Source organism: Anomaloglossus baeobatrachus, chromosome 2 (genome assembly GCF_048569485.1).
Source record: "Anomaloglossus baeobatrachus isolate aAnoBae1 chromosome 2, aAnoBae1.hap1, whole genome shotgun sequence".
NCBI classification, from domain to species: Eukaryota; Metazoa; Chordata; class Amphibia; order Anura; family Aromobatidae; genus Anomaloglossus; species Anomaloglossus baeobatrachus.
In genome coordinates this window covers 311,890,176-311,915,248 of record NC_134354.1, presented here as the reverse complement: position 1 = coordinate 311,915,248, position 25,073 = coordinate 311,890,176, and the positions used below count along the sequence as shown (strand labels likewise).

The 25,073-nt window shown below is 47.9% G+C and overlaps 1 protein-coding gene across 2 annotated transcripts in view; it reads right to left on the bottom strand.

The window, feature by feature from the left end:
- DEF6 (DEF6 guanine nucleotide exchange factor) overlaps window positions 1-25,073 on the bottom strand; it is an 817,872-nt gene that overhangs the window by 457,703 nt on the left and 335,096 nt on the right. For both annotated transcript variants that reach the window (XM_075335891.1, XM_075335890.1), the window contains exon 6: window positions 6,979-7,125. In XM_075335891.1, coding sequence (XP_075192006.1) covers window positions 6,979-7,125 — 147 coding nt within the window. The remainder of the gene's footprint in view (window positions 1-6,978; window positions 7,126-25,073) is intronic.

The window sequence follows — 25,073 nt, the reverse complement described above, 5'->3', positions numbered from 1 at the left end:
CGTTCACCCCAGTGCTGGGTGTAACTGACCACTTCTCCTGCCTCCAGGTTGCGACCTGGATGTCCACTTGGGAGATGTTGCTCAATATCTCTTCGCGTGACAAACACCTCTTCTGAGAGATCTGCTTCCCAGAGGAAACCCCATCCTTTCTCGGGGTTAAACCGCCTGACGTACCCTCTGTGCTGCGGCCCACGGACATGGAATGTAGCCTTCCTCAGATACTCTTACTCTTTCTCTTTCCAGGTTCGGGCAAGCATCTCTTGTTGTTGTCGTTCTTGCATGGTCATCGCTGGCATCATCTGTTGTTGGTGTCATTCCCAGTAGGGGGCGTTCAGCTCCCTATCTGGCTCTGGCTTTATTTGGACTCTGGCAGCCCCAACAGCCGTCAGGATGCATCGCGGTAGCAGAACAGGTGGACTTCTTGGCTCCGCTTCCGTGGCTGGAAACTGTAAAACCGACTGCTCCGCAGCCGGGGTTGCAGGGTCCAGGTGCTCCGCCTATGAGGACGGGCCTGGTGATGCAGCCGAGTCTGGTGTGGCCGGGCTCCGGACAACCGCTGCCATGACAGGGATGATGGTTGAGATTGGGGCTTCTGCATCTGGAGCTTCACACTTAAATACTGCAGGTTCTGCTGCCAGGATTGGTGTGGGCAGCTCGGCATCCACCGAGGACGGGGTAGGTGACGGTGGAGTGCTCACCGCGAGCGAGGGCGGTCCGGATCCCTCAGCCACTGTGGCCGGATTTGTGCATTCAGTAGGGACTGGGTAACCGCTTACCCTCTCTTCAAGTGGGATTTCAATCTCACGGGCTCGCACCGCAATCGCTAGGCTCCGCATCTCTTCCCTCCAGTGGTTCAGTATAAACAGGAACTGCGTCGCATTCTCCTGCACAGCTGCTCCGTCTCCTCTTCGATACATGTCGCGGTGCCGGGAACAGCACGCTTCGGTAACCAGTCTCCGCCATCTTGCCACTGCGTCGTCCAGGAACGTTATGGCAGAGACCTGGCGTCCCTGATCCACTTCCGCTGGGATTACATTCCGGCATGCTCCCTCGGTCTTTTCTCAGCACTTTTTCATGCGCTATGGCCCTCTGGGAACTTTCGGTTCTGGCCTCATATGCAAGACGAAGGGCGGGGCTTAGGCTTCGCGCGCTTTCACAGGGAAGACAGCGTTTTGGTGCGAAAAGATGGCGGAAAATGACGGGAAAAGGACTCTTGGCTCGCGGTTTTCGATTCTCAAGGCGCACATCACCCAGGTAAGTGGGTCCTGCTCGTATCCTGTTCATGACAAGTCGGTCGGGGCGTTGGCTGCAGACACGTGCGACGAAGGAGGCGACGTGGCGGACGGGGGCAGACCGCACCCCTCAGCCGGGCAGGCCGGTTCCAGGGGAACATAGGGGTGTGGGTCACTGCTTACCCGCTCCTCCAAGGCCATCTCCATCTCACGCGCCCGGACAGCTGCAGCCAAGCCCTTCATCTCCAACGTCCACTTCGCCAGCATGAAGTGGGCTTGGGCCTGGATCCTCCGGCACATCCTCTCTGTCTGTTCCTCAATCCAATCTGCAGTCCCTGGAACGGGGTTCTCCATGCGCTGTTTGCCAGGCTGTTGTGACATCTTGCTGCATCCTGGCGTCCCTGCAGTTCATCAGTTCTGGTTACATGCCGCTCCTTCACCTTCCCCCTTGGTTTTCGACAGCAGTCTCGCGAGACCCACTGTCCTTTGCAACTTCCTGCTCTGGGGATTACCGGGTTCCGCCCGCATTCTTAGAGGGTGGGGCCTCAGATTTGCGCTCTTTTCGGGGAAGAAGATGGTGAGGTTGTTGTTTTTGGCGCCAAGAATGGCGGGCAAGACGGCGGCGGTCCAAAAATGTCTGAGTTTCACGGTTCAACAGTTCAGAAAAAGGCATACTTCACCCAAATCAGCGGATGGGCTAAGAATTCTCTTCGTGATGCCAGAAGCTGGCTGGTTGGTGTTGTGTACCTGGGTGTGGGTTTGGTTGGTATGCCAAGGAGGATGGAGTCCTGTACCTGGAAGATTTGTGCAGTCTCTGTGACAACCTGGTTTTGCCAGGGCGTCAAACTCACATGACACTCGGCTCACGCTGGCAGCACAGCAGGAGCAGAGTGTCATGCGAGTGTCACTGCGACTGATGTCACGCGATCGGACCTCAGCTGCAGCGGGTGTTGCAGTTCTGGTGGGGGGGTAACAAGAAGGTAGATGGGGTTATATACAAAGATCCAAGAGAGTTTTTTGGTGGCCTCTACCAGTCCAGAGGCCTTGGTCAATGAAAACTTAAACAGGGGAAAGGCTGGGTTTAACCTGGGAAAGGGGGGAAGTCGGGATCTTCTACCTATTACTCCTTCTTCTCATGCAGCTATCTCCCTGTGGAGCTGCCGCTGCTCCCAGTACGAAGCATGGGTTCTGTGCTCCGCCTCCTGCTCAGGAGCCAGGCCCACTCAGATGCCCTCAGCGCCGGCTACAACCGGCCTCACGTACTGCTGTGGGCCCCACCGATCAGTGGCCTGCTTCACTTCCCTGCAGGTACACTCCGGCTGCTTCTCAGCCGGGACGGGATGCTTGGGAGTGGTTGGCGCTGCAGCCGGGATAGATTTAAAGTCGGGTGCCGCCTCCCTTGCGGCCGGGTGGATAGCCGGAGCCGACGTCATCACCGGTGCAGCTGGGGCCGGATGAGATGTCGTCGGGGCTGCGGCCTGGCTCGGGGCCGGATATGTCATTGGGGTTGCGGCCTGACCCGGGGCGGGGACGGGTGCTGAGGCGGTGGTGAGTACAAGCCCGAGGACCCCGGAACTCGGTCCTCTCTCGCAGACTGTACGGGTTCTGCTGCCACAGGTCGAGGCAACGGGTCGGTCGGGGCATTGGCTGCAGACACATGCGACGAAGGAGGCGACGTGGTGGACGGGGGCAGACCGTACCCCTCAGCCGGGCAGGCCGGTTCCAGGGGAACATAGGGGTGTGGGTCACTGCTTACCCGCTCCTCCGAGGCCATCTCCATCTCATGCGCCCGGACAGCTGCAGCCAAGCCCTTCATCTCCGACGTCCACTTCGCCAGCATGAAGTGGGCTTGGGCCTGGATCCTCCGGCACATCCTCTCTGTCTGTTCCTCAATCCAATCTGCAGTCCCTGGAACAGGGTTCTCCATGCGCTGTTTGCCAGGCTGTTGTGACATCTTGCTGCGTCCTGGCGTCCCTGCAGTTCATCAGTTCTAGTTACATGCCGCTCCTTCACCTTCCCCCTTGGTTTTCGACAGCAGTCTCGCGAGACCCACTGTCCTTTGCAACTTCCTGCTCTGGGGATCACCGGGTTCCGCCTGCATTCTTAGAGGGTGGGGCCTCAGATTTGCGCTCTTTTCGGGGAAGAAGATGGTGAGGTTGTTGTTTTTGGCGCCAAGAATGGCGGGCAAGACGGCGGCGGTCCAAAAATGTCTGAGTTTCACGGTTCAACAGTTCAGAAAAAGGCACACTTCACCCAAATCAGCGGATGGGGTATGAATTCTCTTCGTGATGCCAGAAGCTGGCTGGTTGGTGTTGTGTACCTGGGTGTGGGTTTGGTTGGTATGCCAAGGAGGATGGAGTCCTGCACCTGGAAGATTTGTGCAGTCTCTGTGACAACCTGGTTTTGACAGGGCGTCAAACTCACATGACACTCGGCTCACGCTGGCAGCACAGCAGGAGCAGAGTGTCATGCGAGTGTCACTGCGACTGATGTCACGCGATCGGACCTCAGCTGCAGGGGACGGGCCGGCACTGAGGAGGGGCGGGCCAGTGCTGAGGAGGGGCGAGCCAGTGCTGAGGAGGGGTTGGCCAGTGAGTGCAGTGCGATCTTTCTCTTGCCCCATAGATTTGAATGGGTGCTAGAGAAAGAGTCTCGCATTGCACCCGCAGCATGCTGCGATTGTTTTCTCGGTCCGATTGGGGCCGGGAAAATAATCGCTCATAGGTGCTGACACATAGGCTAATATTGGTCCGAGTGGAATGCAATGTGTTATCGCACTCCATTCGGTCCGATTTTCATGCCATGTGTCTTAGACCTTATTGTTACCTTATCATATCTCAACTCAGATCTCCACTTTTAACTTGCAAAATCAATAAAAACAATTGAATCACAGAATGCAGTTTGCTGCTCAGACATTTTTGACCCTTCATTTCTCCATTTCATTCCTTTTGGTTATATAAACAAAATAGCTCAAGTAGTGATATAAAAAAAAGTTGGTGAGATCTGACAATATAATCACTATTAGGGCTCTTTTCCATCTGCGATTTTCTAGTGCGAGTGCGATCCGATAAAAAATCAGATTGCACACGCACTAGTGTTAATCAATGAGACAGTTTCATCTGTCCCGTTTTTTCTCCACACAAATCGTGCTCTCGGTGCAATCGCAGCATGTTGCGTTTTGCACCTAGTCTCGGCTCACACGTGTGTAAAATCGTACTACACTCGTATGTTATGCGACTGCAGAACGGTGCACGCAGAAACAGATAATGGAGGAGATGGGAGAAAGTGCTCCCTCCATCTTCTTCGTAGCTGTGATGCAATCGCAAGATCGCATCACAGTCGCATGACCCTCGGGTGACACCCGCAGCAGAGGGTCATTAGTATATCGCTTTCGATAATCCCACATCGGAAGTGGTATGCAAGTGGAAAAGAGCCCTTAAGAGAAAATTCTCTTTGGATTTAGGAGCAAATTCTGTGTGGACACGTTAAAATAAAACACTGGCACTATGGACTTAATAACAATGAGGTATTTTATACTCATGTACAGGTGGTTACTAGTTTTCACAGAAGAATGAATGTGCTACAATTACCAGCAAGTCATTATTTGCGTAGACTCAATGCAGAAATGACTATTATTATCCCCTATTGAAAGACAACATTCATTTCTATGGCAGAAATCTGAAATTTAGTATCAGATTTCTCTTGTACATTTTTTCAACAATGCATTTTGGATTTACCTATGGCTGAACAGATTTTAGTGAACATAGCTCCAAAGTATCTAGTTATTGTTATATCATTATTTTTCATTTTTTTTATTTTGTACTAGAATAGACTATTCTAATAAATGAATGCACAAATGTAACAGGTGTTACTCAACCATCATAGCTTCCATTCTTAATGGATATTGAGACATATTGGCAGAACATCTGTAAGGAATGCATAAACATAATCACAATCCATAGAACTCATAATAGATGCAGAGGAGAGGACAGAAAAGTAAATGTATTTGCCTAACTTACTGGACTTACACAACTATATATATATATATATATATATATACAGTTAGGTCCAGAAATATTAGGACAGTGACACAATTTTCGCGAGTTGGGCTCTGCATGCAACCACATTGGATTTGAAATGAAACCTCTACAACAGAATTCAAGTGCAGATTGTAACGTTTAATTTGAAGGTTTGAACAAAAATATCTGATAGAAATTGTAGGAATTGTACACATTTCTTTACAAACACTCCACATTTTAGGAGGTCAAAAGTAATTGGACAAATAAACCAAACCCAAACAAAATATTTTTATTTTCAATATTTTGTTGCGAATCCTTTGGAGGCAATCACTGCCTTAAGTCTGGAACCCATGGACATCACCAAACGCTGGGTTTCCTCCTTCTTAATGCTTTGCCAGGCCTTTACAGCCGCAGCCTTCAGGTCTTGCTTGTTTGTGGGTCTTTCCGTCTTAAGTCTGGATTTGAGCAAGTGAAATGCATGCTCAATTGGGTTAAGATCTGGTGATTGACTTGGCCATTGCAGAATGTTCCACTTTTTGCACTCATGAACTCCTGGGTAGATTTGGCTGTATGCTTGGGGTCATTGTCCATCTGTACTATGAAGCGCCGTCCGATCAACTTTGCGGCATTTGGCTGAATCTGGGCTGAAAGTATATCCCGGTACACTTCAGAATTCATCCGGCTACTCTTGTCTGCTGTTTTGTCATCAATAAACACAAGTGACCCAGTGCCATTGAAAGCCATGCATGCCCATGCCATCACGTTGCCTCCACCATGTTTTACAGAGGATGTGGTGTGCCTTGGATCATGTGCCGTTCCCTTTCTTCTCCAAACTTTTTTCTTCCCATCATTCTGGTACAGGTTGATCTTTGTCTCATCTGTCCATAGAATACTTTTCCAGAACTGAGCTGGCTTCATGAGGTGTTTTTCAGCAAATTTAACTCTGGCCTGTCTATTTTTGGAATTGATGAATGGTTTGCATCTAGATGTGAACCCTTTGTATTTACTTTCATGGAGTCTTCTCTTTACTGTTGACTTAGAGACAGATACACCTACTTCACTGAGAGTGTTCTGGACTTCAGTTGATGTTGTGAACGGGTTCTTCTTCACCAAAGAAAGTATGCGGCGATCATCCACCACTGTTGTCATCCGTGGACACCCAGGCCTTTTTGAGTTCCCAAGCTCACCAGTCAATTCCTTTTTTCTCAGAATGTACCCGACTGTTGATTTTGCTACTCCAAGCATGTCTGCTATCTCTCTGATGGATTTTTTCTTTTTTTTCAGCCTCAGGATGTTCTGCTTCACCTCAATTGAGAGTTCCTTAGACCGCATGTTGTCTGGTCACAGCAACAGCTTCCAAATGCAAAACCACACACCTGTAATCAACCCCAGACCTTTTAACTACTTCATTGATTACAGGTTAACGAGGGAGACGCCTTCAGAGTTAATTGCAGCCCTTAGAGTCCCTTGTCCAATTACTTTTGGTCCCTTGAAAAAGAGGAGGCTATGCATTACAGAGCTATGATTCCTAAACCCTTTCTCCGATTTGGATGTGAAAACTCTCATATTGCAGCTGGGAGTGTGCACTTTCAGCCCATATTATATATATAATTGTATTTCTGAACATGTTTTTGTAAACAGCTAAAATAACAAAACTTGTGTCACTGTCCAAATATTTCTGGACCTAACTGTACATACACACAGTATATTATATAGCACATACTAACCTCAACCCAACAATCCTTGTTTATGGCAATGCTCCCTTTCACATCTTTACAGTCTTCACTCATGTAGTAGGTCAGAATTTTAGGTTTTAGAACAAACCAGCGCTCTGTCCATGTCCTTCTCAGATTGGCCTTTTTTAGGAGATAACCCTGTCAAAGAAAAATCAGATCTACATAATTTGTGTTCTTCTCCGAGCTGTAATTTTAAAAATGTTTCACTGTATAAACACAGATGGATTCAATGGAAGGAAAAGTATATATAAACTGATCTGGGCTTCACTATGCCATGTGCACAATGTTAGTGGGGAAAAATCTGCAGCAAGCTCCTTTTGTTGTGGAAATGCCAAAGGAGAAAAAAAATCCTTCATGTGTGGCTTTATTCTTAACCTGAAGTTATATAGACTTATCAAGCAGAACCGTGTCTTGTAGGCTTTATAACAACTGAGTCCAAATAAAGCATTTTTAACACGGTTCTCCCAAAATGTGGTAAAATGGCATTCACCATACTATATAAATGACATGTTAAAGGGGTTGTCCAGTACTAGGACCACCTCTTCTGATTCCCCATGTGCACCCCCATAAAAATAACAAAGCCCTTATTTGCCTACGGGGTTGGCGCGGTTCTATGTCAAAACTCTAGTTCCTGGGCCCACATGACCTTGTTATGACACGCAAGCCCCGTGACCAATCAGCACCGGCTTCCTTCTCTCCTCCTTCATATGGTTGATTAATTAACAGAGAATGAATTGTAGCCATAATGCTCACTTCCTGTGAACTACTATGAAGGTGGGTAGAAGGAAGCCAGCTCTAGTTGCAGGGCTCGCATGTCATAACAATGTCTTGTGAACCCCCAGAACACGAGTTCCGACATAGCTGGAACCGTGACGACACCAGAAGGGAATATAGGCTGTTATTTTTATGGGGGTGCACATGGAGAATGAGAAGGGGTTGTCCTACTACTGGACAACCCCTTTAACTATATTCTGCATGCCGATATGATTGCGGTGATACTTAAGTGATATACAGTGCCTTGCGAAAGTATTCGGCCCCTTTGAATTTTGCAACCTTTTCCGTATGTGACTCTTCAGATTTTGTGTTATACCATGCCTGATGAAGAGACCTGAGTAGTCTCGAAAGCTTGCTATTATTACCATCTTTTTAGTTAGCCATTAAAGGTATCAACCACTGAGGACTTCAGTTCTTTTAAACAATTTTTCAACCTTTTCCCACATTTCAGGCTTCAAACATAATGATAAAAATTTTAATGTTATTGTGAAGAATCAACAAGTGGGACACAATTGTGAAGTTGAACGAAATTTATTGCTTATTTTAAACCTTTATAAAAAATAAAAAACTGAAAATTGGGGAGTGCAATATTATTCGGCCCCTTTAAGTTAATACTTTGTAGTGCCACCTTTTGCTGTGATTACAGCTGCAAGTCACTTGGGGTATTTCTCTATCAGTTTTGCACATCGAGAGACTGAAATTCTTGCTCATTCTTCCTTTGCAAATAGCTCGAGCTGAGCAAGGTTGGATGGAGAGTGTTTGTGAACAGCAGTTTTCAGCTCTTTCCATAGATTCTTGATTGGACTCAGGTCTGGACTTTGACTAGGCCATTCTACCACCTGGATACGTTTATTTGTGAACCATTCCATTGTAGATTTTGTTTTCTGTTTGGGATCATTATCTTGTTGGAAAACAAATCTTCGTCCCAGTCTCAGGTCTTTTGCAGACTCCAACAGGTTTTCTTCAAGAATGGTCCTGTATTTGGCTCCATCCATCTTCCCATCAATTTCAACCATCTTCCCTGTACCTGCTGAAGAAAAGCAGGCCAATACCATGATGCTGCAAATACCATGTTTGACAGTGGGGATGGTGTGTTCAGGGTGATGAGCTGTGTTGCTTTTACGCCAAACATCATTTGGCATTGTGCCCAAAAAGTTCAACTTTGGTTTCATCTACCAGAGCACCTTCTTCCACATGTTTAGTGTGTCTCCAAGGTGGCTTGTGGCAAACTTTAAATGACACATTTTATGAATATCTTTGAGAAATGGCTTTCTTCTTGCCACTTTTCCATAATGGCCAGATTTGTGCAGTGTATGACTGATTGTTGTCCTATGGACAGACTCTCCCACCTCAGCTGTAGATCTCTGCAGTTCATCCAGAGTGATCATGGGCCTCTTGTCTGCATCTCTCATCAGTCTTCTCCTTGTTTGAGATGAAAGTTTGGATGGACGGCTGGGTCTTGGTAGATTTGCAGTGGTATGATACTCCTTCCACTTCAATATGATCGCTTGCACAGTGCTTCCTGGGATGTTTAAAGTTGTTGAAATCTTTTTGTCACCAAATCCGGCTGTAAACGTCTCCACAACAGTATCATGGACCTGCCTGTTGTGTTCCTTGATCTTCCTGATGCTATCTGTGCTTTAAACAGAACACTGAGACTATCACAGAGAAGGTGCATTTATACGGAGACTTGATTACACACAGGTGGATAATATTTATCATCATCAGTCATTTAGGACAACATTGGATCATTCAGAGATCCTCAATGAACTTCTGGAGTGAGTTTGCTGCACTGAAAGTAAAAAGGCCGAAAAATATTGCTCGGCTCAATTTTCAGTTTATTCTTTTTTACAAAAGTTTAAAATAAGCAATAAATTTCATTCAACTTCACAATTGTGTCCCAATTGTGGTTGATTCTGCACTATAACATTAAAATTTTTATCTTTATATTTGAAGCCTGAAATGTGGGAAAAGGTTGAAAAATTGAAGGGGGACGAATACTTTCGCAAGGCACTGTATATCTTTTTTTTAATGTTCTACTATTTTTGCACAAGGAAATCACTTTTTAAAGATTTTTTTTTCTTGGTCGTCATACTGAACCATAACGTTTTCATCTTTGTAAATACAGAGCTGTATATAAAATGTTTAGATACAAATTTTTGATCACTTTTTATTACGGTACATTTTTTTTGTAAGACAAAATAAACAGAAATAGCAACTTTAGCATAGTTTTTCATAATTTTTTCTTACAGCATTCTTCAACCACAATAAATCCAACTTCACCTGTCAAAAGTGCAAACTTGTTGCCCTCTTAGAGGAAAAGGTGCAGGGACTGGAAGAAAGAATAGCAACTTTGAAGCTAATTAAAGGACATGAGGACTTCTTGGACGAGGCAGAAGCAACAATTCAGGATATGGAAAGTGAGAAAAGCTTCAGAACACATACAGAGGCTGAAAAGTGGACACATGTGACCAAAAGAAGCCAGCGGATCAAGTGGTCGGCACCACCCACACAGCTTAGCAACCAATATGAAGCCCTCATGCTGGAGAACGAAAATGGCACAGCTCAGGATGATACCGTCTCTACAGGAGAAGACACAGTATCATCAAAAGAAGTTACTTTGTCAACAAAAGCAGAAACAAAAGACACTCAAAAACACTCAGGAGCAAAATGCAGTGCATCCAGAAAGAAAAGAAGAGTGGTAGTTATGGGCGACTCACTACTAAGAGGCACGGAGGCAACTATCTGCAGGCCGGACATAACCGCACGAGAAGTATGCTGCCTACCGGGAGCAAAAATCAAGGATGTGGCCAACAGGATACCAACTATCCTCGAATCCAAGGACGAATACCCGTTCTTATTGATACATGTAGGAACAAACGACACGGCAAGAAATGATCTACCAACTATTTGTGAAGACTTTGAAATTCTGGGGAAGAAAATTAAAGAACGGAACGTACAGGTTGTTTTCTCATCAATCCTCCCAGTCGATGGCCATGGTGTCAGAAGATGGAATAGGATACTAGATTTGAACAACTGGCTACGACGGTGGTGCAGGCAGCAAGGATTTGGATTCTTGGACCATGGAGTGAATTACCTCTATGATGGACTTCTCGCAAGAGACGGGATACACCTCACAAAACCTGGGAAACACACGTTCGCCAGAAGGCTTGCCACACTCATCAGGAGGGCTTTAAACTAGAAGAAGAGGGGATGGGAGAAAAAACAGCAGACAAGAACATGCAACAGAAGGACAAACTAATCAAGGATACTAGATGCCGTAAAGAGGACCCAAGACAGGGTAATCAGAAGGAAGCTAAGAAAAGGGGAGCAAAACTTCTTTCCTGCATGCTGACCAATGCAAGAAGCCTGACCAATAAGATGGAGGAACTGGAGCTGGTAATGTATGAGGAGAAATACGACATAGTAGGAATAACTGAGACATGGTTAGATGATAGTTATGACTGGGCGGCTAACCTGCAAGGATATGAATTGTTTAGGAGGGATCGTAAAAAAAGGAAAGGGGGTGGAGTCTGTCTATATATAAAGTCCAGTTTAAAGCCCAGACTAAGAGAAGATATTCAAGAGGGAAATGAAGAGGTGGAGTCTCTATGGGTGGAGATACAAGGAGGGAAAACTAATAAAATCCTCATAGGGGTTTGTTATAAGCCACCAAATATAACAGAAACCACTGAAAATGTATTATTGAAACAAATAGACAAAGCAGCAAATCTGTTAGGGCCAGATGGATGGGCAGACCCGGGAGGTGGATCCACTGGACCGAACTCCCCGAAGAGGGAACGGAGTCCGGTAGCCGGAGCACTTTAGGTAGCAGAACAGTCCGTGCACTTAGAACACAATGGAGAAGTCCCTGGGACCACGGGGTCACTGATGGTGGTCCGGGTGACGGAGCTCAGGTTCGGAAGCCGGGATGATGTCAGGCGGGGTCCGGAACCGTTGGAGCGAGATGACGGGTCACCGCAGGGAACCGGGATGGTACGGACTGTCAGGATGGTAGATAGGCAGCGTTCGGGGTTCGAGATACAGCAGGACCGGATGGCAATGCAGGATCGGCTCTAAAAGAGAGAGAGGTAAGTATCTCACAGGAACACAAGGAGACCTGACTCCTAGCTTGGGAAACACGAAGAACAGGCCCCGCCCCCTTGGACATTAATCCCCTTTATACCCTGTACCTGTGTGCATCATTTCCTGTCAGTGGACACTGGCCCTTTAAGAAAGGGTCAGTGACCGCGCGCGCGCCCTAATGCGCATGCGCGCGGCCCGGGTGCCAGAAGCCAGGGCAGGAAGCTGAGAGGAGGAAGCAGCAGAGCCGTCCAGGGGCTGGGAAGCCGACGGGCGCCGGGAGCGGGGACCAGGGGGCCTGGGAAGCGCGGCCAATGGAGGCTGGAGAGCGGGGAGCGTGGCAGGTGAGCCGGGGAGCGGAGCATAGGACCCGGGGAGCGTGACAGTACCCCCCCCACGCCCCCCTCCCCGCAACCGGGACAGGAAGGCACGGATCAGCGGAGTGCCCACATTCTCCCTGGGCTCCCAGGATCTATCCTCAGGACCATACCCTGCCCAGTCCACCAGGAAGTACTGTCGGCCTCGTACGGTCTTCATGGCCACGATATCCCTTACCGCATAGATGTCGTCCTCAGCAATAGGAGGAGGAGCCGGACTGGCAGCAGCGGAGAACGGACCAAGGACAACCGGCTTGAGCAGAGAGACGTGGAAGGAGTTGGGTATCCTCATCGTGGCCGGAAGCTGCAGTTTGTAGGAGACCTCATTGATCTTGCCGATGACTTTAAACGGTCCGATGTAGCGAGGTCCCAGCTTGTAGGATGGTAACTTCAATCGGACGTACTTGGAAGCAAGCCAGACGAGATCTCCCGGAGAGAAACATGGAGGATCCAGACGTCTCTTGTCCGCGTGTCTCTTCATCCGCAGGGATGCACGTGCAAGGGACGCCTTAACTGAGTCCCAAATGGTTGTAAAGTCACGGAGTACTGCATCAGCAGCAGGGATGTCCGAGGAAGAGGATACAGGCAATGGGACAGACGGCTGAAGTCCGTAGACGACATGGAAGGGAGAACAGGAGGAGGACTCACTGACGTGGTGATTATGGGAGAATTCAGCCCAAGGAAGAAGTGTGGACCAATCGTCATGATGGGCGTTGACGTAGTGACGTAAGAAAGAGGTCAATATCTGATTGACCCGTTCCACTTGGCCGTTCGACTGAGGATGGTAGGCAGAAGAAAAGTCCAGCGTTACTTCCAGATGTTTACAGAGAGCCCTCCAGAAGCGGGAGGTGAACTGAGTTCCTCTGTCGGACACAATGTGTGATGGAAAGCCGTGCAAGCGGAAGATGTGATGTATATAGGCGTCCGCGAGTTCCTGGGCAGAGGGCAGTCCAGCCATAGGGACGAAATGGGCCATTTTAGAGAACCGATCCACCACGACCCATATGACTGTGTGTCCGGAGGACAATGGCAAGTCCGTAATAAAGTCCATCGCAATGTGTTTCCAGGGAACTGAGGGTATGGGCAGAGGCAGAAGACGGCCATATGGCAGGTGTTTGGGCGTCTTGTTCCTGGCACAAGAAGAGCAAGCAGAGACAAAAGAGGCGACGTCCGTGCGAAGGGATGGCCACCAGTAATGACGTACAATCGCACTCCATGTCCTCTTCTGACCAGCATGACCGGCTGTTTTCGAGGCATGGCCCCAGTGTAGCACTTTATGCCTGTCTGTCTCAGAGACATAGGTCTTCCCGGGCGGTATCTGGGCCAGGGTGACAGGAGCCACCGGAATTATCTTACTTGGACAGACGATGGGTTGGGATGTCTCCTCTTCCTGCTCCATGGGCATGAAAGACCTAGACAAGGCATCAGCGCGTACATTCTTGTCCGCGGGTCGGAAATGGAGCTGGAAATCGAACCGGGCAAAGAACAAGGACCACCTGGCTTGCCGGGGGTTCAGTCGCTGAGCAGACCGCAGGTATTCCAGGTTTTTGTGGTCCGTGTAAATAATGACGGGGTACACTGCTCCTTCCAGAAGATAGCGCCATTCCTCCAGAGCCAGTTTGACTGCCAATAGCTCTCGGTCACCGATGGTGTAATTGCGTTCAGGGGCGGAGAAGCTCTTGGAGAAGAAACCGCAAGTCACCATCTTCCCGGAGGAGGACTTCTGCATGAGCACTGCTCCGGCTCCTGAGGAGGAGGCATCCACCTCCAAGGTGAACTGGCGGTTTAACTCTGGACGGTGGAGTACAGGAGAGGAGGCAAAGGCTCGCTTCAGAGAGCCAAACGCGGCGTCGGCCGCAGGTGACCAGTCCTTTGGATTAGCCCTCTTCTTGGTCAAGGCGGATAGAGGAGCAGTCAGAGCAGAGAAGTGAGGAATGAACTGGCGATAATAATTGGCGAATCCCAGAAAACGTTGGATTGCCTTCAGTCCAGAAGGAGGAGGCCAGTTGAGAATGGCAGAGACCTTCTTTGGGTCCATCTGCAGTCCGGTCTCGGTGATGAGGTAACCCAGGAAGGGGAGAGAAGACTGTTCGAAGACACACTTCTCGTACTTGGCGTACAGACGATTCTCTCTCAGTCTTTGTAGAACCTGTTGCACGTTCTCTCGGTGGGTCTGGAGGTCCGGAGAGAAGACAAGGATGTCATCCAGATATACCACCACACAGACGTAGAGAAGGTCCCAGAACACGTCGTTCACTAATTCTTGGAAGACGGCTGGTGCGTTACACAGGCCGAAGGGCATCACGCAGTATTCATAGTGCCCATCACGAGTGTTGAACGCGGTCTTCCATTCGTCCCTGAGCGAATACGGACCAGGTTGTAGGCACCCCGAAGATCCAACTTGGTGAAGACACGAGCTCCTCTGAGCCGATCAAACAATTCGGGGATGAGCGGCAGGGGGTACTTGTTTTTTACGGTAATTTGGTTCAATCCCCGGTAGTCTATGCATGGTCGTAGGTCGCCCTCTTTCTTCTTTACGAAGAAGAAGCCAGCTCCAGCAGGAGAGGAGGATCTCCGAATGAATCCCTTAGCCAGGCTTTCTGTGATGTACGTAGACATGGCCCTTGTTTTGGCTGGAGACAATGGATATATCCTTCCTCGAGGTGGTGTAGTTCCCGGGAGCAGGTCAATGGCACAATCGTAAGGACGATGTGGCGGAAGTACTTCTGACTCCTTCTTATCAAAGACGTCTACGAAGGACCAATAGGCTGAGGGTAGTCCCGGTAGGGTCTCTGGAACCGGAGGTCGCCGGATGGGTTTTATGGTCTTCAGACAGGTATCATGGCAAGAAGACCCCCATCGAGTGATATCGCCAGTGCCCCAGCTGACTGAAGGTTCGTGTGTCCGCAACCAAGGAAGTCCCAGCAGGATTTGATGTGACATGTGTGGGAGGACGTAGAGAGCGATGTTCTCGGTGTGCAGAGCACCGATACGCAGTTCAAGCGGCTTGGTGATCCAGGAGATGGTGTCAGAGAGGGGTCTCCCATCCACAGAGGCAATCACAAGAGGTTTGGCGAGTGGAGTAACAGGCACCTGGTATTTGTCCACTGTGGCCTGCTGGATGAAATTGCCTGCTGCCCCAGAATCGAGGTACGCCTCAGCCGTAAACCGCGTCTCTCCCGTTGTCACTTGCACAGTCCATGTAACCGGGTCTGAGAGAGTCCCAGCACCTAGGGTGGCCTCTCCTACCAACCCTAGGCTTTGGAGTTTCCCGGCCTCTCTGGACAGGCGCGTAGCAGGTGTGTGCCCTCTCCGCAGTAGAAGCAGAGACCCTTGGCGAGTCGCTCTGCTCGACGTTGTTCAGACTGTCGCACACGGTCGATCTGCATGGGCTCATGGACGGAGACACCAGAGGTCGTTGACTGGAGTACGGCGGGCTTCTGTGGAGGAGAGGCATGCCGTACCGGACGTCTCTCACGGGACACCTCTTTGGACCGCTCCTGAAAGCGAATGTCCACTCGAGTCGCTAGGGTAATCAGGGCGTCCAGGGTGGACGGTACGTCACGTCCAGCCAGCTCATCTTTGATTCGACCCGAGAGTCCTTCCCAGAAGGCGGCTGTTAGGGCCTCGTTATTCCAGCCGAGTTCTGAAGCCAAGGTGCGGAAACGGATGGCGTATTGACCCACCGTCAGAGTTCCTTGACGTAACCGGAGAAGAGATGAAGCAGACGCGGAGGCGCGTCCTGGCTCGTCAAAGGTGCCGCGAAAGGCCTGCAGGAACTCTTGGAGATTCTTGGTCATAGGGTCCTCCTTCTCCCACAAGGGGTTCATCCACGCCAGTGCCTCGCCCTCAAGGTGAGACATTATGAAGGCGACCTTGGCTTGGTCGGAGGCAAACAACTGCGGCAGCTGCGTGAAATGAAGGGAGCATTGGTTTATAAACCCCCTGCAGGTCTTGGGATCTCCGGCGTAACGGGGTGGTGAAGCCAAACGAAGTCTGGAAGCATCCGAAGAGGCTGCCACGGGAGCGGGAGCCGTGGATTGACTAGTGGAGGCCCGGGGCGCAGAAGATGTGACCGAGGCTTGTAGCGTGTTCAGGCGGGCGTCCACGGAAGTCATAAAGTTCAGCATGCGGGTCTGGACTTCACGCTGGCGTTGGAGTTCCTCTTGCAAGGCCGCTAGTGCTTCGGCGGGATCCATGGCCTGTTCTTACTGTTAAGGCCAGATGGATGGGCAGACCCGGGAGGTGGATCCACTGGACCGAACTCCCCGAAGAGGGAACGGAGTCCGGTAGCCGGAGCACTTTAGGTAGCAGAACAGTCCGTGCACTTAGAACACAATGGAGAAGTCCCTGGGACCACGGGGTCACTGATGGTGGTCCGGGTGACGGAGCTCAGGTTCGGAAGCCGGGATGATGTCAGGCGGGGTCCGGAACCGTTGGAGCGAGATGACGGGTCACCGCAGGGAATCGGGATGGTACGGACTGTCAGGATGGTAGATAGGTAGCGTTCGGGGTTCGAGATACAGCAGGACCGGATGGCAATGCAGGATCGGCTCTAAAAGAGAGAGAGGTAAGTATCTCACAGGAACACAAGGAGACCTGACTCCTAGCTTGGGAAACATGAAGAACAGGCCCCGCCCCCTTGGACATTAATCCCCTTTATACCCTGTACCTGTGTGCATCATTTCCTGTCAGTGGACACTGGCCCTTTAAGAAAGGGTCAGTGACCGCGCGCGCGCCCTAATGCGCATGCGCGCGGCCCGGGTGCCAGAAGCCAGGGCAGGAAGCTGAGAGGAGGAAGCAGCAGAGCCGTCCAGGGGCTGGGAAGCCGACGGGCGCCGGGAGCGGGGACCAGGGGGCCTGGGAAGCGCGGCCAATGGAGGCTGGAGAGCGGGGAGCGTGGCAGGTGAGCCGGGGAGCGGAGCAGAGGACCCGGGGAGCGTGACAAAATCACAATGAGGTGATTATTATGGGGGACTTCAATTACCCCGATATAGACTGGGAAACTGAAACCTGCGTATCTCAGAAAGGAAACCGGTTTCTGTCAGTAACTAAGGATAATTATCTGTCCCAACTTGTGCCGGGCCCAACTAGAGGGGCAGCCCTTCTGGACTTAATTTTAAGCAACAGGTCAGATAGAATAACAGACGTACGAGTGGATGGGCACCTAGGGAATAGTGACCACAATATAATACAATTCCACTTGTCCTTTAGTAAGGTGCCTTGGAGGGGGGTTACAAAAACGCTGAATTTCAGGAAAGCAAAGTTTGATCAGCTTAGAGAAGACCTTCGCCAAATTGATTGGGACAATGTCCTCAAAAATGGGAGCACAGAAAATAAGTGGGAAATTTTTAAATCGGTATGAAACACCCACTGCGAGCTAGCCATACCATACAGAAATAAAAGGGCTAGGAACAGGAGAAAACCAATGTGGCTAAATAAGGATGTAAAAGGGGCAATGAATAATAAGAAAAAGGCATTTAAAAAGCTAAAACAAGAAGGCAGCGAGGAAGCATTAAAAATATATAGAGAAAAAAATAAAATGTGTAAAAAACAAATATATTTAGCAAAAGTAGAAACTGAGAGACTCATTGCTAAGGAAAGCAAAGCAAATCCCAAACTATTCTTTAATTATATAAACAGAAAAAAGATTAAAATTGATGGTGTTGGCCCTTTAAAGAATAATGAGGGTAAAATCATAGAAAGCGATGTGGGAAAAGCAAATGTTTTAAATACTTTTTTCTCAACTGTGTTCACACAGGAAAAGCATATGCCAGGGGAAATGCAGAGTGATCATGTAAATGCCCCATTAAGTATGACCTGCCTAACCCAGGAAGAAGTGCAGAACCGACTTAGTAACATTAAAATTGACAAATCACCAGGCCCTGATGGCATTCACCCTCGGGTATTAAGGGAGTTAAGTAATGTGATAGACAGGCCTCTATTCCTTTTATTTAAAGACTCTATAGAAACTGGGTCTGTTCCACTGGATTGGCGGCTAGCAAATGTGGTACCAATATTCAAAAAAGGGTGCAAAAGGGAACCTGGAAACTATAGGCCGGTAAGCTTAACATCTGTTGTGGGTAAAATGTTTGAAGGGTTTTTAAGGGATACTATTATGGAATGTCTCAATGTTAATAACTGTTTAACTCCATATCAACATGGATTTATGAAGGATCGCTCCTGTCAAACTAACCTGATCAGCTTCTATGAGGATGTAAGCTCTCACATGGACCGAGGAGAATCATTGGATGTCATTTATCTCGACTTCGGTAAAGCATTTGACACTGTCCCACATAAAAGACTGCTAAGTAAAATGAGAAAGCTTGGGCTCGGGGAAAATGTGTGTAGATGGGTAGGTAGCTGGCTTAGTGGTAGAAAACAAAGAGTGGTTATTAATGGTGCATACTCAGATTGGGCCAGGGTTACTAGTGGGGTGCCACAGGGGTCTGTATTGGGCCCCCTACTATTTAATATATTTATTAATGATCTGGTGGATGGTTTACAGAGTAAAATATCAGTATTTGCAGATGATACAAAACTATGTAAGGTAGTTAACACAAAGGAGGACAGTTTGCAACTACAGATGGATTTGAGTAAATTGGAGAATTTGGCTGAAAAATGGCAAATGAGGTTTAACACAGATAAGTGTAAGGTTATGCACATGGGAAGGAGAAACACATGCTACGATTACTTACTAAATGGGAAACTGCTGGGGAAATCAGACATGGAAAAAGACTTAGGCATCTTAGTGAATAAGAATCTAAATTGGAGTGCCCAGTGTCAGGCAGCAGCCACCAAAGCAAATAGGGTGATGGGATGCATTAGAAGAGGTCTGGGGGCACGAGATGAAAACATCATTCTCCCTCTGTACAAATCACTTGTCAGACCACACTTGGAGTATTGTGTGCAATTTTGGGCGCCGGTGCTGAAGAAAGACATTACTGAACTTGAAAGGGTTCAGAGGCGGGCTACTAAAATAATAAATGGAATGGGTGCATTACAATACACGGAAAGGTTATCAAAATTAGGTCTATTTACTCTAGAAAAGAGAAGACTTAGGGGAGACCTAATAAATATGTACAAATATATCAGAGGGCCATATAGAGATCTCTCCCATGATCTGTTTGTACCAAGGACTATGACAAGAACAAGGGGGCATTCTTTTCGATTGGAGGAAAGAAAATTCCTACATCAGCATAGAAGAGGGTTCTTCACGGTAAGAGCAGTGAGGCTCTGGAACTCTCTTCCTGAGGAAGTGGTGATGGCCAACTCACTGAATGAATTTAAGAGAGGAATGGATGCATTTCTTGTTAGCAAAAGTATAGAAGGTTATAAATAGCATAATCTTACAGGTAGATAGAAGAGCGACCTAGATTATTAGAGGAATGGGGGGGGCTGCAATACCAAGACAGGTTATCAAACTTGGGGTTAGTTAGTTAGGAAAAACAAAGGCTTAGGGGGATCTAATCACAATGTATAAATATATGAGGGGACAGTACAGAGACCTTTCCAAAGATCTCTTTACACCTAGGCCTGCGACTGGAACACGGGGGCATCCGCTACGTCTTGAGGAAAGAATGTTTAATCATAATCACAGATGAGGATTCTTTACTGTACGAGCAGTGAGACTATGGAGCTCTCTGCCGTATGATGTTGTAATGAGGGATTCACTAGTAAAATTTAAGCAGAGCCTGAACGCATTTCTTGAAAAATATAATATTACCAGTTATGTATATTAGATTTTATGACAGGGTGTTGATCCAGGGAACTAGTCTGATTGCCGTATGTGGAGTCAGGAAGGATTTTTTTTCCCCATTGGAGCTTATTTGACACATTGGGGGTTTTTTGCCTTCCTCTGGATCAACATGTTAGGCTACGGGTTGAACTAGATAGACTTAGGCGGGCTTTGCACGTTGCAACATCAGTAACAATGTGTTACCGATGCTGCAGCGATAGTCCCGCCCCCGTCGCACGTTCGATATATAGTGAAAGCTGCCGTAGCGATTATTATCGCTACGGCAGCTTTACACGCACATACCTGCCGTGCGACGTCCCTCTGGCCGGCGACCCGCCTCCTTCCTTAGGGGGCGGGTCGTGTGGCGTCACAGTGACGTCACACGGCAGGCGGCCAATTAAAGTGGAGGGGCGGAGATGAGCAGGATGTAAACATCACGCCCACCTCCGTCCTTCTCATTGCAGCCGGGAGGCAGGTAAGGTGAAGTTCCTCGCTCCTGCGGCTTCATACACAGCGATGTGTGCGGCCGCAGGATTGAGGAACTACATCGTACCTGTCGCTCCCCCGGCATTATGGAAATGTCGGAGGCTGCAGCGATGATACGATGACGACGATTTTGCGCTCGTTCATCGTATCATCTAGGATTTACACACTACGACATCCCAAGTGACGCCGGATGTGCGTCACTTTCGATTTGACCCCACCGACATCGCACCTGCGATGTCGTAGTGTGCAAAGCCCGCCTTAGAGTCTCCCTTCAACTTAAAAACTATGAAACTAAAAACTATGAAAGACATAGTTATAGTATGAGTCATTGTGAATGCAAAAAGAAATGTTGCTCTGGGGTTCCATTTATCTACAATAAAATCATCTTTTAGTATTAAAACTGGGATTAGTTTCTTACACACACATATATATATATATATATATATATATATATATATATATATATGTATATATATATATATATATATACATATATATATATATATATATTGTATACACACACACACACACAAAATGTTTTTTATTTTTTTAATGATACTTGCTGGTACCACAAGGGGACTTCGGCCATATGAGCATTTCATTGAATTAATAATAAAATGTTGTGCTTATGTTCTTGAGTTCCTAAATTATCTAGCCTACCAGCGTTGAACAGTTATCCCATCAAGCCCGCAATCAGGAGGATCTGATAGGCTGAGGGGTATAACCAGGGCCGGCGTTAGCACCCGGCATACCCGGTCAAATGCCGGGGACCTGGAGAGCCGGGGGGGCCCACTCGGCCTTGTCAGTTCTGGTGCCCCTTGGCCGGGGCCCACTCGCCTTAGTTCTGCTGCCCCCGGGCCAATTTCCGGGGACCGCAGTCCTCGGCAGGAATCTGCGGCGCCGTCCCTTTAAGGCATGCAGACTTCCTGGTTTGAACTTCATTTGTGGGCGGAGCTACCGACCGTCGTCCTGCTCAGTCCCACAGATGAAGGAGGCGTAGTGCCAGCCAGCGACCCCCAGCACAACTTCTTTCCGGCGCTGTGTGAGCCCCCTCTCCACCGTTCCTCTCTACCGTGATCAAGCAGTATGTGCCCTCCCTGCCCCCCCGATTTATGGGCCCCGGTGAGCTGTATGGGCTTCTCCCCCCCTAGGTGTATGCCCTGCCCCCCCGGTGCTGTATGTGCTGGCCCTCGGAGCTGTGTGTTTGGGCCCCGCAGAGCCGCATGTGTGGGCCCCCCAGAGCTGCGTGTGTGGGCCCACCAGAGCCGCGTGTGTGTCTCTGTATGTATGCAGCAGAGCTATGTGTGTCTGTATGTATGCAGCAGAGCTATGTGTGTCTGTATGTAGCAGAGCTATGTGTGTCTGTATGTATGTAGCAGAGCTATGTGTGTCTGTATGTATGTAGCAGAGCTATGTGTGTCTGTATGTATGTAGCAGAGCTATGTGTGTCTGTATGTATGTAGCAGAGCTATGTGTGTATGTATGTATGTAGCAGAGCTATGTGTATGTATGTATGTAGCAGAGCTATGTGTGTATATATGTATGTAGCAGAGCTATGTATGTATGTATGTAGCAGAGCTATGTGTGTATGTAGCAGAGCTATGTGTGTATGTATGTAGCAGAGCTATGTGTGTATGTATGTAGCAGAGCTATGTGTGTATGTATGTAGCAGAGCTTTGTGTGTATGTATGTAGCAGAGCTATGTGTGTATGTATGTAGCAGAGCTATGTGTGTATGTATGTAGCAGAGCTATGTGTGTCTGTATGTAGCAGAGTATCTGTGTGTCTGTATGTATGTATGTATGCAGCAGAGTATCTGTGTGTGTCTGTCTGTATGCAGTAAAACTGTGTCTGTATGTATGTATGTATGCAGCATAGCCATGTGTGTCTATCTATATGTATCCAGCAGAGCTGTGTGTGTCTGTCTATATGCATCTAGCAGAGCTGTGTGTGTCTGTATGCATGTATAATGTGTATCTGTGTATGTCAGTGTATATGACTGTATAGATTTATGTCTGTTTAATTGTATTTTTGTGAGTTTGTCTTTAAATATGTATATATATGTGTACATATGTGTGTGTCTATGTGTGGATGGGGCCCACTGGGACTCTTCCGCCCGGGACCCACAAAAACTTGGAGCCGGCCCTGGGTATAACATACATGGAGGCCATTTTTGGGCACAAGTGGGATGCGACTACAAGGGTTAACTTATCTCATCTCACTCAATCTATCACACAACCTGTGTTATAGGCTGCAAAGTGAACACAAATCACATGCTGACACAGTCCACATACCCTGGATACACAACAACCTGCCACCAGTCATCACACAAGGAGATGAGTCCCCAAAATATATACAGTATTACCATCCGACAATCAAAAGGCATCACACTTTGAATATATATAGATAACATGTAATAGGAATAATATATATGTTCATTATATTTCTGTGATGTATCATATAATATACACACTGTAAGGGCTCGGCTCTGTTGGCTGGTTCAAGTGGTCATCATCACATGATATGATTTACATACTTGTGGTTATATATCGGCTAAGTTCTCATCTATTTCTCTTAATAGGATATAGAGCATTGAGAAAAGCAGGTTTCTTAAATTACTCTTTTGAAAGCTGAAACCCTCCCAAATTTTCTTTAGGTTATGAAAATAAAGTTGCTGTAAAGTTGAAATATTTATCATTTAATGAACACAGAAAGGTCAGATTTTGGCAAGACAAAAGTTTTGTCGCCCACAGAAAGTAATGTGAGATTCAAACAAATAATTACCTTCTAATACAAAGATATGTTGCATAACATTGGTGAATGAAGTTGTGGTGCTATTAGAGCCATATTTAATATTTTGTGTGACTTCCATGAGCTTGAAGGACTGCATCCATGCGGTTCAACAATGATTCATACAATTTATTGATGAAGTCATCTTGAATAGCAAAGAATGCAGTCTTACATGCCTCCCAGAGTTCATCTAGCTTCTTTGGTTTTGTCTTCCAAGATTCCTCTTTCATCCTATCCCAAACACGCTCAATGATGTTCATGTCTGGTGACTGGGCTGGCCAGTCCTTGAGCACCTTGATCTTCTTTGCCAGGAGGAACTTTGTTGTAGAGATGGATGTATGAGATGAAGCACCATACTGCTGCAGAATTTGACCCCTTTTATGATTGGGAATGTAAGAGGTAGCTAATACTTCTTGATATTTTAGGCTATTGATATTGCTTTCCACTTTGCAAATGTTTCGCACACTCCCAGGGGCGTACATAGAAATCATGGGGCCCCATAGCAAAAGTGTGAATAGGGCCCCCCCTCCCTCGATACAAAAAAAAAATACAATAAAATATTTACATAATAATCATCAAACGCGTTACTGGGGGCGGCTTATAGTCAGAAATAACACATACTACTACATAGTTTTTCTGAACAACACCCACCATACCAAGGCCAATAATACATTGCAAAATAATGCCATCACCTACATAGAGTCTGAATATAACCACCGTCCTGTTACTGAGCAGAGTCCACTGCACCAAGACCAGTGGGTTCACACTGCAAATCCCCCCAAAATCTGCAATATGTGAACTTGGCTTAAAGTAGTGATGTCCCTCTTTGTGCCCCTCACCGCACACACAATATACATTTTCACATCTGTCATTTGTCTCCCCCATATAATGGTAACGATTATCACCCTTTTCATAGCCTTAATATCTATAGATGTATAGTAAAACTCTGCACAATACAGGCATAATACACACACACACACACACACACACACACACTGATGGCACAGCATATGGGCAAACCACACACAGACATATAGCACAGCACATGGGCAACACACACACACACACTGATGGCAAAGCACAGGAGCAACAGACACACACACAGTGATGGCACAGCAGAGGAGCAACAGACACACACACACACACACACAATGATGGCACAGGAGCAACAGACACACACACAGTGATGGCACAACACAGGAGCAACAGACACACACACAGTGATGGCACAGCACAGGGGCGACACACACACACACACAGAGTGATGGCACAGCACAGGGGCAACACACACACACAGTGATGGCACAGCAGAGGAGCAACAGACACACACACAGTGATGGCACAGCACAGGAGCAACAGACACACACACAGTGATGGCACAGCACAGGAGCAACAGACACACACACAGTGATAGCACAGCACATGGGCAACACACACTCAGAGTGATGGCACAGCAGCACATGGGCAAAACACACACTGATAAAACACTCACACACACACACACTGATGGCACAGCACATGGGCAAAACACATACCCAGACACAGCACAGCACATGGGCAAAAATAAATACACTGATGGCACAGCACATGGGCAATACACACACACTGATGGCATAGCTCAGTGGCAACAGACACAGAGTGATGGCACAACACAAGGGTAACAGACACACGCTAATGGCACAGCCCATGGGTACCACACACACACTGATGGCACAGCACATGGACAACACACACACACACACTGATGGCACAGCACATGGGCAACAGACACACACACACACAGAGTGATGGCACAGCACAGGGGTAACAGAGACACGTGCAGCACAGGGGCAACAGACA